The 15,023-nt window shown below is 55.1% G+C and overlaps 1 protein-coding gene across 1 annotated transcript; it reads right to left on the bottom strand.

Annotated features, from left to right (window-relative positions):
- Nucleotides 1–4,499: 4,499 nt before the first annotated feature.
- On the bottom strand, nucleotides 4,500–14,780 carry PRKAR1A (protein kinase cAMP-dependent type I regulatory subunit alpha). Its single transcript, XM_069952450.1, has 11 exons — nucleotides 14,654–14,780; nucleotides 9,339–9,516; nucleotides 6,896–7,069; nucleotides 6,728–6,819; nucleotides 6,342–6,403; nucleotides 6,165–6,211; nucleotides 5,932–6,090; nucleotides 5,794–5,854; nucleotides 5,596–5,717; nucleotides 5,429–5,510; nucleotides 4,500–5,329 (listed from the first exon to the last, which is right to left on the bottom strand). The coding sequence occupies exons 2-11, from the start codon at nucleotides 9,510–9,512 to the stop codon at nucleotides 5,157–5,159; spliced, it is 1,146 nt and encodes a 381-aa protein (XP_069808551.1). The 5' UTR covers nucleotides 9,513–9,516; nucleotides 14,654–14,780; the 3' UTR covers nucleotides 4,500–5,156.
- Between the last annotated feature and the right edge of the window lie 243 nt (nucleotides 14,781–15,023).

The following is a 15,023-nucleotide window of genomic DNA, read 5'->3' as shown; positions in this document are numbered from 1 at the left end:
ATCATAGCACCCAGCCTCCAGCCATCATAGCACCCAGCCTCCAGCCATTATAACCCTCAGCCTCCAGCCATCATAGCACCCAGCCTCCAGCCATTATAACCCTCAGCCTCCAGCCATCATGGCACTCAGCCTCCAGCCATCATAGCACCCAGCCTCCAGCCATCATAGCACCAAGCCTCCAGCCATCATAGCACCAAGCCTCCAGCCATCATAGCACCCAGCCTCCAGCCATCCTACTTTCCAGCCATGATAGCACCCAGCCTCCATCCATTATAGCACCCAGCCTCCAGCCATTATAACCCTCAGCCTCCAGCCATGATAGCACCCAGCCTCCATCCATTATAGCACCCAGCCTCCAGACATCATAGCACCCATCCTCCAGCCATTATAACCCTCAGCCTCCAGCCATCATAGCACTCAGCCTTCAGCCATCATAGCACCCAGCCTCCAGCCATCATAGCACCCAGCCTCCAGCCATCATAGCACCCATCCTCCAGCCATCATAGCACTCAGCCTTCAGCCATCATAGCACCCAGCCTTGAGCCATCATAGCACCCATCCTCCAGCCATTATAACCCTCAGCCTCCAGCCATCATAGCGCCCATCCTCCAGCCATTATAACCCTCAGCCTCCAGCCATCATAGCGCCCATCCTCCAGCCATTATAACCCCCAGCCTCCAGCCATCATAGCACCCATCCTCCAGCCATTATAACCCCCAGCCTCCAGCCATCATAGCACCCATCCTCCAGCCATTATAACCCTCAGCCTCCAGCCATCATAGCACCCATCCTCCAGCCATTATAACCCTCAGCCTCCAGCCATCATAGCACTCAGCCTTCAGCCATCATAGCACCCAGCCTCCATCCATCATAGCACCAAGCCTCCAGCCATCCTACTTTCCAGCCATGATAGTACCCAGCCTCCATCCATTATAGCACCCAGCCTTCAGCCATCATAACCCCCATCATAAATCAAAGCCTCCAGCCAACACCCACCTCTAGGACACCCCTGGCCTCCAGCCATCATGGTCTCCCACCTCTAGGCCACCCCTGGCCTCCAGCCATCATGAACTCCCACCTCTAGGCCACCCCTGGCCTCCAGCCTTCATGCCTCTGCTGTCATTCTCCATCACTGCTGTGCCTGCACCTGTGTAATAAATATAAGTGACTGTTTCCGTGTGAGTGTTGATCCGATCCGGGAGGCAATGGCCATCAGACCTGAGCCATTATTAGAATGGATGAATCACATTAAAAGGGTGGGCCAGAATGGCAAAAAATTGCCGATAGAGATCGGCTTCATTGAAGCAATCCTGGCAGCTATTAAAGAGCGAGAGCCTTCCCAGGAGGTCATCTTATAAAATCTCCTCAAGTGGGCAAAGTGGTGTGTCCGAAGTGTCAACTTGGCACCGCTCCTGACTTACCTTCACCTTCCTCTGAGACTGATGGGCAGAGCCCTGTATATCAATCAAGTAGAAGCTGGGAAGGAGGGTGAGGAGGTGTGTCAGCAGCAGCTTGGCCCGCCTCCTTGACTCCTGCCATCCACCATTAGGTACAGAAAGGTGCAGTTTGTTTCAATTCCCTAACAGAGACCGAGCTCTATAGAACTGCTTGGGTGGCAGGCCCTGTAGTATGTGGGATCCGGGATTCTGATCCTGCTGCTAAAGTATCACAGAGAGCTGGTGAGAAGATGATAGCTCAGAGACCTTGGTGATTCAGCTAATATCAGCATGTCAGTGACCTGGGTTCTAATCTTGTTTTGTTCATTTGTGCCAGGGATGGGGAACCTTTGGCCCTCCAGCTGTTGCAAAACTACAATTCCCATCATGCCTGGACAGCCGAAGCTAAAGCTTTAGCCTTTTTGGCTCCTGAAGTGGCTCAAAGATCAACGGTCAATGATATTTACATTTGTTAATTCCTTTTTTAGATTCCTCTGGTCCTGTGACCCTCGTTGTGTGGACTGGACTGTGGTGCAGGGGCAGTAGGCTCTGGGTTCTAATCCTGTCATTTAGATCCCCCCCCCCTTTGACCCATGGGACTGACAATGAGAAACATCACAAGTATCTTTATAGCTGGAGCTGGCTTGGTGGGTACAGTGTGAAGACCTTGCAGTAATGCTGTAGACCTGGGTTCAATCATTGGCTCCTGTGCCGAGCTGCTCTATGTCCCTATACAATGGGTTGGGTCTGGCTCTTGTAGTGGCCCCTTTACAGAAACCTATATGGGAGACTTATATGTCCTTTGCCTTCACAGTTGCAGAAGAGAGCCCTAAGTTAGAACCTGGGTCATCTCACAGTTCTAGGACCACAACCTGAGCAGATTAGATCCTGATCCCGTGTAATATATAGGGCTCCTGAGCCATCAGCTCACTACAAGCCAATGGTGGCTGGTAAACTAACCATAAAGTTGTGGGGCATGGGGTAAACATGGCGTCTCTCCTATTCTGTTTGTATAAAAAGGCAAGAAGATTATATATATATATATATCTATCTATCGATATATATATATTTTGTGATGTGGTGTGGACACATTGCCCCCTGCTGGTGTGATGATGTAGGGAGCCATCAAATAGAAAGGCCCTATTACACTGTCCACGCTCCCAATCTTCTCCTGCGCTCTGCATACATCCCGCGCTACAACACCATGGCCACTTTCCCCCTACTGTCTCCAGTTTGGGTGCGGTTTTGAAACTCAGTTCCATGGGAAAAGTGGCCATGTTTTTACAGCGCTGGATAACCCCTTTAAGAGACGGTCTCTGAGCTGTAAGGCCGCTCAGCCAGTCACTGTCCGCAGTGGACCTGGTTAGTGACTGGCCGAATGGCCTGTCAGCTCAGAGACCGTCTCTGAAGCTGCGGGACCAGGAAGCGAGCACAGTGCAGGAGAGGACCGGGAGCGTGTACAAGTAATGTATTGACTGTTTGTTCAATCGTCAGCCGTGCATCACTATTACACGTAGCGTCAGGGCCTGAAGGAGCGATCATTTCATCGGCTGATTGTTGTCTCTATTACATGAAGCGATATTGACCCTATTCGGCCAATTACAATCAGGTCTTTATCAGCCCATGTAATAGCAGCCTTACCTGCCAGGAACACAGACAGCCAGGCCCTGCCGCAGATGGCATGGGTACAGATTCTGGGCCTGTTACATCTGAAGATTTAAAGAGGACCTGTCACCCCGGTTGCCGGGGTGAAGCCCCTTATACTTATCCTTCTATCTAAGTCCCAGACCCCGTCACCAAGAAATCCCTGTCGGAAGCCGTGCACGCACTCACCAGAGATGAGTCCAATGGCCATAGAGAATGACTGAAGGCGGGGGGCTTCACCCCAGCAGCCGCGGTGACAAGATTCCTTTAACTATACGTCCATGGGTGGGAACACAGTGCTATAATGGATGCCCCCCGCCCTGAAGGGGTTGACTTAGATATCCACAGTGCTCTAAGTACTGAAATACTCTGTGCTGCTAGTAAGTCCTGCTAAGAAACACTTACAGGACAGTACTGTCACCTATACTATTTGTTTTTTTTTTTCAGGGTTATGTAATGATTTTGTAGAGACTAGTCTGTAGCATAGGGCAGAGGCTGTGAGGGGGCACCAGCCCGACCCAACACTTACAGAATGATATCAGTGACTTACATGTGACGTCTTCTCCGGAGCAGTTTCTTTTCTTCCCCATCTGATCTAGGACGCCATTACTTCATCTGTCTACCCCTCTTCACTGCGGGGGTCAAGCCCAGACATTAGCAGCACTTTATCATCTTCTAAACTATGGAAAGCCCCTCGTAGTGTCACACACTGCACCATGTAAATAGAATACTGCAGCACAGAAATAATTTTCAGATGAGTAGAATTGTCAAACATTGGATTTACAAACAATTTCACCCTGTCCAGTTACAATGCAGTGTGCCCCTCCACCCGCTATGAGGTATAATATAATGTGTGGGCCCCCCTGCCAATGAGGTATACTCTATACAAACTCCCCCCTTTTTAGTGCAATATAATATACTATGCAAACCATCTTAATCAGATTTAATACACATCTTATTAATGGGGGTGGGACATAGTGTATTATTATATGATATAACAGGCTGCCCCCCCCCCCCCCCGTGTTTTATACTCACCTGTCCTGCTCCAGCATCTGCATGTCAGGTCTGGCTCCTAGTGTGAGATTACCCAATCCTGCTATGACTCTGTCAGAATAAAGTTTTTGCCAGAGGTCATGTGGATCGGGCACCCCTGCCTCTTTCCTTATGTAAGCGCCAGGCAGTCACATCTGTAAAAAGTCCACAGGACGGGGATAAGAATCATTTCCTTACAGGGGTAAGATGAGCGGTCAGACTTAGTGAACACCAGCAGCAGGCACAGATGACACCCCCTCCCCTCCTGTACCCACCAAAGAACCAACAGCCCCATGTACCCGTCACACATAGAAATCTATATTAAAATTAAAGAAAAACAAAAAAAATTATATAAAAAAACAATATATATCTGGAACATAAGCAACATAAGAATGAAATGAATTTATTGCTGAACGGCTTCTGAGGAAAATCTATAAGAAAAGGAATAAATCTTTATTTATAGAGATCTGAGCACATACAGTAAATGATCAGAAAACGATACAAAACTGGTCCTCTTAATGTGACGAGACGCCCCCGCCGGACGGAGATGCCAGACGCACGTGAATCTATAGTCAGATGGCTACACCCCCCCTCCCCCCTCCCCAAAGGCAAACGGCTAAAACCCAACTCTCCCAGCCCTGAGCTTACCGGTAAAACCACGCGCCTTTATTATTAGCATCACATAAAAAAAAAAAAAAAAGTGGATAAAATCAAGGGCGGAGCCTGCGGAGATCCCACACCAGACATAAAACAAGGGCCGTGACCTGCACCAATGGGAGGGGATAGAGCGCAGGGCCACGTCCAGCTGGGTAACCACATGACATGTAGCTGGGGGTAACCATCTTACTCTCAGCTTTAACCGGACAGCACCAGGACCTCCATCCCCAGCCACAGGGCACTGGCATCGCAAGGGTTAACGCGGAATAGAAAACAACTTCTAAATGAAAGAAGGGGGTGAGGCTGGGAGCGTCCTGATGGTGGCAGCGTGGAGCACAAGCTATCTGCGGAGGTAAAGCGGTGCGGTGGTGCTGGGGGGCGTGGGGGTCACACTGACAGGGACACAAAGCTGTTATACTGCTGGATGTTCCTCTTCAGAATGTCGGAGCAGGGACCCAGCACTCGCTCAAAGCGAGGACGATCCAGCTTCACGCACTTCAGTGGCCCCCGGGCGACCACAGTGGCTGCGCGGGGTCTGTTCATCAGCAGCGCAATCTCACCTGTAAGAGGAGGAAATTACGTCAAAGGCGGAGGGGGTGACAGAGGGAAAGGGGGGTGGGAGACGACAGAGACCAGAGCTGAAGAGTATAAACGCTTACCAAAGTAATCTGAGGGACCGAGACGTCCGACCTCCACAAACTCCTCCACCTCGGAGCGGCGCTGGAGCACGGCAGCTGTACCCTGCAGGTAGAACCACAATACAAGCAATGAGAATGGGACAACATCCCCACCACAGTGCCCCCTACTGGGATGTGTCGGCCGTTACCTCCAGGATGATGAAGAACTCGTCCCCCGGCTCTCCCTGCACCACAATCTTCTGTCCGTCCTCAAACTGCACTGGCTCCAGGGCGTCCGCCACAGTCAGCCGCTCCCACTTATCCAAAGATTCTAAGGGGAAAAGAGACCGTGAACCCCAAGAGCTAACGACCCAGATGATAATATACCTGTGACAGGTAAAACTTACCCAGGATGGAGACTTTACTCAGGAACTCCTCGTACATCTTCCGCTTCCGCAAAGTGCTTCCCTGTGATAAGACACCATTATATCAGTGTCAGCTGGCCCCCCACCATGCCAAGACCCCCGCCACTCCCATTTTCCTACCATAAGGATTCTCCGGTAGCTATCCCTGTCGATTCCCCATAACTTGACGTTGGTTTTAGCTTTCACAGTGGCAGCTCTTGGGGTTCCATAAATCAAAGCCAATTCTCCAAAGCTGCCGCCCTCCCCAATGCTGGTCATCCATTCACTGCTGACATAGACCTAAAAGACAGAAGATGGGGGTTCCGCTCCAGCTCATGTGACCCCCCCCCCAATAAGGTAAACAACATACTCACATCCATCTCCCCCTGGTCAACAACATAGAAGTTATCTCCTTCATCCCCTGAAAGAGACCAAAGCGTGTTAATGGGGGCACCACCGCCTCAACTGAGACCACCCTATGTGTGCCAAGCCTCCCCCCCACACACAAGCTTCCACTGCTTCACCTGGTAGGTGTCATGAACCCCCCTCACCTTGCTGTATTACAGTTTCTCCAGCGATGTAGGTCACAGAAAACATGGCATCAAATATATCACTGAAAGAAGAGGATAAGTGAGCTCTCTATCCATCTGACATCACAAATACTGGGAAGCTGAGATAAGAGGGGCTGTATGCAGGTACTCACACCTCTGTCACATGAGGATGCACTAAGCTCAGCAATATCCAGAACACATGGTCCCCTAATATAGCCCAACACTGTCTGGCTGCTGCAATCCTACATGGAAGATGTACAGGCAGAGCACTGCTCTACAGAGTAACCTACAGCTCCATATATCTCATCTTCTGGAGTCCATCCTGATTAAGCTCTCCTTTTATCATATACACAGTAACCTACAGTTTATATCTCAGCTTCTCTTACCTCCTCTCATTATCATCCAGATGAGCAAACAGCACGTTCTTCTCGATGGCTTTGGCCAGGGCAGCCATGGTCTTGTAGTCCTTGGGGATGACCTGAAGAGAGGAGCACTGTGGTTTCAGGAGTTTCCAGGGAACATCATGTGACCTGCACCTTTCACATCGTACTTACCTTGCGTACATACGATGCAGCGTCCTCCTCAGTGTACACCTCAGCACTGATGGCTCCACGTCGTCTCCGGCCCTTTACCACAGGGTTCATGGGTGGAGGAGGGGAGATCTCATCTTCACGGGAGTCTGAGCGGGAGCCTGACTTCTGCTGGTTCAGTGACTGCTTGGCTTCCTCCTGACAAGAGAACCTGGCTGAGTGGTAATGTGTCAAAAGATAATGAGCAGCTGGATCAAGGACAGTGCCCTCTAGTGGAGAACAAGGGTACAAGGCATGGAGGAATGTGTGAAGATGACCTGACTCAGTGGCACAATGTCTGCTGCTCAGTGGGGGGGGGGGGGGGCAGACACGGAGGAACGTGTTTAATAATATTTATTTGTATAGCACCAACAAATTCCGTGTGAAGATGAGCTGGCTCAGTAATGTGCCATGTGCTTACAGAAGAGCAGCTCTATATGCTCCAATCATATATCAAACATATCTCTACTCTAAAAGCAAAATCAGTACTTTCAGTTTTCAGGTGGTGGGTGGAGCCTAATGTTTATTTTGTCTGCTATACATTGCACGCACAGAGGAGGAGAGCGGGCACGTCTGTGTCTCTGCACAGCCTTGAGAGAAGCAACATAACATGTCCCGGGTCACTGCCAAGTATGTGGATGCATAGAAAGAGGCTGGCTCAGTGGTATAGTGATGTAGGTGGAATGGTAAGGGAAGGCTGGCTCTGTGGTACAGTGATGTAGGTGGAATGGTGAGGGGAGGCTGGCTCAGTGGTACAGTGATGTAGGTGGAATGGTGAGGGGAGGCTGGCTCTGTGGTACAGTGATGTAGGGGGAATGGTGAGAGAAGGCTGGCTCAGTGGTATAGTGATGTAGGTGGAATGGTGAGGGGAGGCTGGCTCAGTGGTACAGTGATGTAGGTGGAATGGTAAGGGAAGGCTGGCTCAGTGGTACAGTGATGTAGGTGGAATGGTGAGGGGAGGCTGGCTCAGTGGTACAGTGATGTAGGTGGAATGGTGAGGGGAGGCTGGCTCAGTGGTACAGTGATGTAGGTGGAATGGTGAGGGGAGGCTGGCTCAGTGGTACAGTGATGTAGGTGGAATGGTGAGGGGAGGCTGGCTCTGTGGTACAGTGATGTAGGGGGAATGGTGAGAGAAGGCTGGCTCCGTGGTATAGTGATGTAGGTGGAATGGTGAGGGAAGGCTGGCTCCGTGGTATAGTGATGTAGATGGAATGGTGAGGGGAGGCTGGCTCCGTGGTATAGTGATGTAGATGGAATGGTAAGGGAAGGCTGGCTCTGTGGTACAGTGATGTAGGTGGAATGGTGAGGGGAGGCTGGCTCTGTGGTATAGTGATGTAGGTGGAATGGTAAGGGAAGGCTGGCTCTGTGGTACAGTGATGTAGGTGGAATGGTAAGGGAAGGCTGGCTCCGTGGTATAGTGATGTAGGTGGAATGGTGAGGGGAGGCTGACTCAGTGGTTTAGTGATGTAGGTGGAATGGTGAGGGGAGGCTGGCTCCGTGGTATAGTGATGTAGGTGGAATGGTGAGGGAAGGCTGGCTCCGTGGTATAGTGATGTAGGTGGAATGGTGAGGGGAGGCTGGCTCAGTGGTATAGTGATGTAGGGGGAATGGTGAGAGAAGGCTGGCTCCGTGGTATAGTGATGTAGGTGGAATGGTGAGGGAAGGCTGGCTCCGTGGTATAGTGATGTAGGTGGAATGGTAAGGGAAGGCTGGCTCCGTGGTATAGTGATGTAGGTGGAATGGTAAGGGAAGGCTGGCTCCGTGGTATAGTGATGTAGGTGGAATGGTGAGGGGAGGCTGGCTCTGTGGTATAGTGATGTAGGTGGAATGGTGAGAGAAGGCTGGCTCTGTGGTATAGTGATGTAGGTGGAATGGTGAGGGAAGGCTGGCTCCGTGGTATAGTGATGTAGGTGGAATGGTAAGGGAAGGCTGGCTCCGTGGTATAGTGATGTAGGTGGAATGGTAAGGGAAGGCTGGCTCCGTGGTATAGTGATGTAGGTGGAATGGTGAGGGGAGGCTGGCTCAGTGGTACAGTGATGTAGGTGGAATGGTAAGGGAAGGCTGGCTCCGTGGTATAGTGATGTAGGTGAAATGGTGAGGGGAGGCTGGCTCAGTGGTATAATGATGAAGGTGGATGTGTGAGAAGAACAATGTGTGGAGGATGGCACTTCCATAGCGGTGGTGCTCGAGGCAATGGGTATACAGAAAAAAAATAATAGTAAAGACCCGGCACTTACCAGATACTTGCTTATTTATTGTGGACACGTGTTGGCCAAGCATGGCCTTCATCAGCTTTAAGTGTACACTCTAAGCTGATGAAGGCCATGCTTGGCCGAAACGCGTCCTCTTTGTACCTGATGCCTTTTTTTCCTACTATTTTGCTCTGGATGTGTGAGAGGAGGCTGGGTCAGTGGTAATGGGCACCTACCTTCTCCAGACGCTCAAAGTACTCTCGGAGGAAGGCCATGGGCTTGTCGGGGCGGGCGGTGCACAGCTGGACAATGCAGTCCTTCAGCAGCTGCTGGATGTTGTATTTCTGCACATACTGCTCGCACTCTCGCAGGCTGCGCTCCTCCTCACTGCTGGTGCCGCAGGACGCCATGACGCTGCCAGGACAAAGAGTCATCAGACCAGGGTCTGCCCCCATCCCACCGACAGCCCAGCTCCATGCCCTCACCACCAGGTATGCTGGACTGAATTAGTCGGTGACTACTGGGAGTGTGCCACCACCATTATTCCCTAACCACCATGTATAGTAAGCATAGGGGAAACCACCACTCACCATTCACATAGGAGAGGGCAGTAGGTGGTAGAGCACAGACCACCACTAACCCTCCACATGGTCTCCTTCGGTACCAGTCCCCACCACCCCGCTACCTCACGTCTCCTTTAGTACCGCCCCTCCACTTAATGTCTCCTCTGGTACCAGCCTCCTGCAGGTGACGTCTCCACTGTTAACACCCTCTAACCTCACGTCTCCTCCGGTAATACCCCCCCTCTCAACTTCACGTCTCCTCAGATAACCCCCCCCCCCTTCACGTCTCTTCCGGTACTGCCCCCCCCACCTCACTTCTTCCCCGGTATCGCCCTCTCTTCTTCGTGTGTCTCCTCCCCTAATCTCCCCACCAATCACTCACCTCACGTCTTCTCCGCTATTGGCCCCACACCTCATGTCTCCTCTAGTAACATCTTCTCCCCTTCCCCCCCCTATACCGTTTCCCCCCCCACCTCATGTCTCCTCCAATAATTTCCCGCCCCCTCATATAACGTGCCCCCTCCAATTCTCGTCTCCGCTGGTATTGCCCCTTCTCCCCCCCCCAAGTCTCTTACCACCCCCTCCTCTACAGTCCCTCCCATCTACTCTCTCTTTCCACCTCACTCCTCCTACTGTAAACCCCCCCCCCCCCCCCCGCATCTTCTCCGGTACTGGGTACTCTACCCCCAACTTCATTCACATCTCCTTCGGTAATGTCGTCCCCCCCCCATTCTCCACATCTCCTCCGGTAATGTCCCCCCTCCTCCACATTTCCTCCGGTAATGTCCCCCCACCATTCTCCACATCTCCTCCGGTAATGTCCCCCCCTTCTCCCCTGGTAATGTCCCCCATCCCCATCTCCTCCGGTAATGTCCCCCTCCCCTTCTTCACATCTCTGGTAATGTCCCCCCCCCCCCCCCTTCTCCACATCTCCTCCGGTAATGTCTCCCCCCCCCCCCTTCCACATCTCCTCCGGTAATGTCCCCCCCCCCCTTCTTCACATCTCCGGTAATGTCCCCCCCTTCTCCACATCTCCTCCGGTAATGTCCCCCCCCCTTCTCCACATCTCTTCCGGTAATGTCCCCCCCCCCTTCCACATCTCCTTCGGTAATGTCCCCCCCCCCCCCTTTCTCCACATCTCCTCCGGTAATGTCCGCCCCCCCTTCTCCCCTGGTAATGTCCCCCCCCCCTTCTCCACATCTCCTCCGGTAATGCCCCCCCCCCCCTTCTCCACATCTCCTCCGGTAATGTCCCCCCCCCCCCCCTTCAACATCTCCTTCGGTAATGTCTCCCCCCCTTCTCCTCTGGTAATGTCCCCCCCCCCCCCTTCTCCACATCTCCTCCGGTAATGTCCCCCCCCCCCCCTCGACATCTCCTCCGGTAATGTCCCCCCCCCCCCTTCTCCACATCTCCTCCGGTAATGTCCCCCCCCCCCCCCTTCTCCACATCTCCTCCGGTAATGTCCCCCCCCCCCCCTTCTCCACATCTCCTCCGGTAATGTCCCCCCCCCCCTTCTCCACATCTCCTCCGGTAATGTCCCCCCCCCCTTCTCCACATCTCCTCCGGTAATGTCCCCCCCCCTTCTCCACATCTCCTCCGGTAATGTCCCCCCCCCCCCTCGACCTCTCCTCCGGTAATGTCCCCCCCCCCCTTATCTCCTCCGGTAATGTCCCCCCCCCCGTCTCCCCATCTCCTCCGGTAATGTCCCCCCCCCCTCGACATCTCCTCCGGTAATGTCCCCCCCCCCCTCGACATCTCCTCCGGTAATGTCCCCCTCCCTCTCGACATCTCCTCCGGTAATGTCCCCCTCCCCCCTTCTCCACATCTCCTCCGGTAATGTCCCCCCCCCCCCCTTCTCCACATCTCCTCCGGTAATGTCCCCCCCCCCTTCTCCACATCTCCTCCGGTAATGTCCCCCCCCCTCGACATCTCCTCCGGTAATGTCCCCCCCCCTTATCTCCTCCGGTAATGTCCCCCCCCCCATCTCCCCCGGTAATGTACCCCCCCACACACCTTCTCCACATTTCCTCCGGCAATGTCCCCCACCCCCCGCCCTTCTCCACATCTCCACCGGTAATGTCCCCCACCCCCCCGCCCTTTTCCACATCTCCTCCGGTAATGTCCCCCACCCCCCCCCCGCCCTTCTCCACATCTCCTTCGGTAATGTCCCCCCCCCCTTCTCCCCTGGTAATGCCCCCCCCCCCTTCTCCACATCTCCTCTGGTAAAGTCCCCCCCCCCTTCTCCCCTGGTAATGTCCCCCCCCCCCTTCTCCACATCTCCCCTGGTAATGTCCCCCCCCATTCTCCACATCTCCTCCGGTAATGTCCCCCCCTTTTCCACATCTCCTTCGGTAATGTTTCCCCCCCCATTCCCCACCTTTCCCCTGGTAATGTCTCCACCCCCCCCCCCCCCTTCCACATCTCCTTCGGTAATGTCCCCCCCCCCCCATTCTCCACATCTCCTCCGGTAATGTCCCCCCCCATTCTCCACATCTCCTACGGTAATGTCCCCCCCCCCTTCTCCCCTGGTAATGTCCCCCTCCCCCCTTCTCCACATCTCCTCCGGTAATGTCCCCCCCCCCCCCTTCTCCACATCTCCTCCGGTAATGTCCCCCCCCCCCTTCTCCACATCTCCTCCGGTAATGTCCCCCCCCCCTCGACATCTCCTCCGGTAATGTCCCCCCCCCCCCTTATCTCCTCCGGTAATGTCTCCCCATCTCCTCCGGTAATGTACCCCCCCCACACACCTTCTCCACATCTCCTCCGGCAATGTCCCCCACCTCCCCGCCCTTTTCCACATCTCCTCCGGTAATGTCCCCCACCCCCCCGCCCTTTTCCACATCTCCTCCGGTAATGTCCCCCCCCCCTTCTCCACATCTCCCCTGGTAATGTCCCCCCCCATTCTCCACATCTCCTCCGGTAATGTCCCCCCCTTTTCCACATCTCCTCCGGTAATGTCTCCACCCCCCCCCCCCCCCCTTCCACATCTCCTTCGGTAATGTCCCCCCCCCTTCTCCCCTGGTAATGTCCCCCCCCATTCTCCACATCTCCTACGGTAATGTCCCCCCCCCCCCCTGGTAATGTCACCCCCCCCCCCCCATTCTCCACATCTCCGTTAATGCCCCCCCTTCACCACATCTCCTCCAGTAATGTCCCCCCCCCTTCACCACATCTCCTCCGGTAATGTCCCCCCCCCCCCCATCTCCCCTGGTAATGTCCCCCCCCCTTCTCCTCCGGTAATGTCTCCACCCCCCCCCCTCCCTTCAACATCTCCTTCGGTAATGTCCCCCCCCCCCTTCTCCTCTGGTATTGTCCCCCCCCCCCCATTCTCCACATCTCCTCCGGTAATGTCCCCCCCCCCCCTCGACATCTCCTCCGGTAATGTCCCCCCCCCCTCGACATCTCCTCCGGTAATGTCCCCCCCCCTCGACATCTCCTCCGGTAATGTCCCCCCCCCCCCTCGACATCTCCTCCGGTAATGTCTCCCCCCCCCCGTCTCCCCATCTCCTCCGGTAATGTACCCCCCCACACACCTTCTCCACATCTCCTCCGGCAATGTCCCCCACCCCCCGCCCTTTTCCACATCTCCTCCGGTAATGTCCCCCACCCCCCCTCCCTTTTCCACATCTCCCCTGGTAATGTCCCCCCCCCTTCTCCCCTGGTAATGTCCCCCCCCCCCTTCTCCCCCGGTAATGTCCCCCCCCCCTTCTCCCCCGGTAATGTCCCCCCCCCTTCTCCCTTGGGAATGTCCCCCCCCCTTCTCCCTTGGGAATGTCCCCCCCCCCCATCTCCCTTGGGAATGTCCCCCCCCCCCCCATCTCCCTTGGGAATGTCCCCCCCCCCATCTCCCTTGGGAATGTCCCCCCCCTTCTCCCTTGGGAATGTCCCCCCCCCCTTCTCCCTTGGGAATGTCCCCCCCCCCTTCTCCCTTGGTAATGTCCCCCCCCCCTTCTCCCTTGGTAATGTCCCCCACCCTTTTCCCTTGGTAATGTCCCCCCCCCCCTTTTCCCTTGGTAATGTCCCCCCCCCCCATTCTCCACATCTCCTCCGGTAATGTCCCCCCCCATTCTCCACATCTCCTCCGGTAATGTCCCCCCCCCCCCTTCTCCCCTGGTAATGTCCCCCCCCCCCATTCTCCACATCTCCTCCGGTAATGTCGTCCCCCCCCTTCACCACATCTCCTCCGGTAATGTCCCCCCCCCCCCATTCTCCACATCTCCTCCGGTAATGTCCCCCCCCCCCCATTCTCCACATCTTCTCCGGTAATGTCCCCCCCCCCATTCTCCCCATCTCCTCCGGTAAAGTCCCCCCCCCCCCATTCTCCCCATCTCCTCCGGTAATGTCCCCCCCCCCCCCCCCCCATTCTCCACATCTTCTCCGGTAAAGTCCCCCCCCCCCCATTCTCCCCATCTCCTCCGGTAATGTCCCCCCCCCCCATTCTCCCCATCTCCTCCGGTAATGTCCCCCCCCCATTCTCCACATCTCCTCCGGTAATGTCCCCCCCCCCATTCTCCACATCTCCTCCGGTAATGTCCCCCCCCCCCCATTCTCCACATCTCCTCCGGTAATGTCCCCCCCCCCCCATTCTCCACATCTCCTCCGGTAATGTCCCCCCCCCCCCATTCTCCACATCTCCTCCGGTAATGTCCCCCCCCCCCCCATTCTCCACATCTCCTCCGGTAATGCCCCCCCCTTCTCCACATCTCCTCCGGTAATGGCCCCCCCCCCCACATCTCCGGTAATGTCCCCCCTCCATTCTCCACGTCTCCTCCGGTAATGCCCCCTCCCCTCTTCTCCGGTAATACCCCCTCCCCTCTTCTCCACGTCTCCTCCGGTAATGTCCCCCCCCCCTCCACATCTCCTCCGGTAATGTCCCCCCCCCTCCACATCTCCTCCGGTAATGTCACCACCTCTACTTCACGTCCCCCCCGGTACCGTCCGTACCCCGCTCCACCCCACCCCTCCGGTACTGTCTCCCCGCTTCTCACCAGAGATTATTGAGCTGCGTATGTCGGTGTTCGGGCCGCTGTCCCCGGTGCTCCGGGCGTCCTGGCCTCCCCCTCCGGGCGTCTTCTCCGCGCACTCACCGGAAATCTCCGAGTCAACCAATCACAGCAGTCAGTGACGTCAATCAGCCTCCATCTGACAGGAAACGGTTACTAGGCAACGCCCCGCCTCCCCAGCACCCTTTCGCTACTGACTTCTCCGTGATCTCATTACCCGGCATGCACAGCGTGGCCGCGCAGCTTCAATTGCTCCGCGAGAGGGCGGCATGGGGTCCTATGTATCAGGGGCCACTGCCATACACCTCATCCGGGGAAGAGAGGAATGGGGCCCCATATATCAGGGGCCACTGCC

Source organism: Dendropsophus ebraccatus, chromosome 14, assembly GCF_027789765.1.
Source record: "Dendropsophus ebraccatus isolate aDenEbr1 chromosome 14, aDenEbr1.pat, whole genome shotgun sequence".
Taxonomy (NCBI): Eukaryota; Metazoa; Chordata; class Amphibia; order Anura; family Hylidae; genus Dendropsophus; species Dendropsophus ebraccatus.
The sequence above is the reverse complement of the archived record's forward strand: the minus strand, read 5'-3'. Positions and strand labels throughout refer to the sequence as shown.

What these genes read in the sequence shown, in the direction of transcription:
- PRKAR1A (XM_069952450.1), bottom strand. Translation starts at nt 9,512, where the DNA reads ATGGCGTCCTGCGGCACCAGCAGTGAGGAGGAGCGCAGCCTGCGAGAG. An exon ending in CTGGATGATAATGAGAGGAG is followed by an intron (nt 6,404 to 6,727) that starts GTAAGAGAAGCT and finishes CTCTTCTTTCAG; the next exon opens with TGATATATTTGATGCCATGT. An exon ending in TTGACCAGGGGGAGATGGAT is followed by an intron (nt 6,091 to 6,164) that starts GTGAGTATGTTG and finishes TCTGTCTTTTAG; the next exon opens with GTCTATGTCAGCAGTGAATG.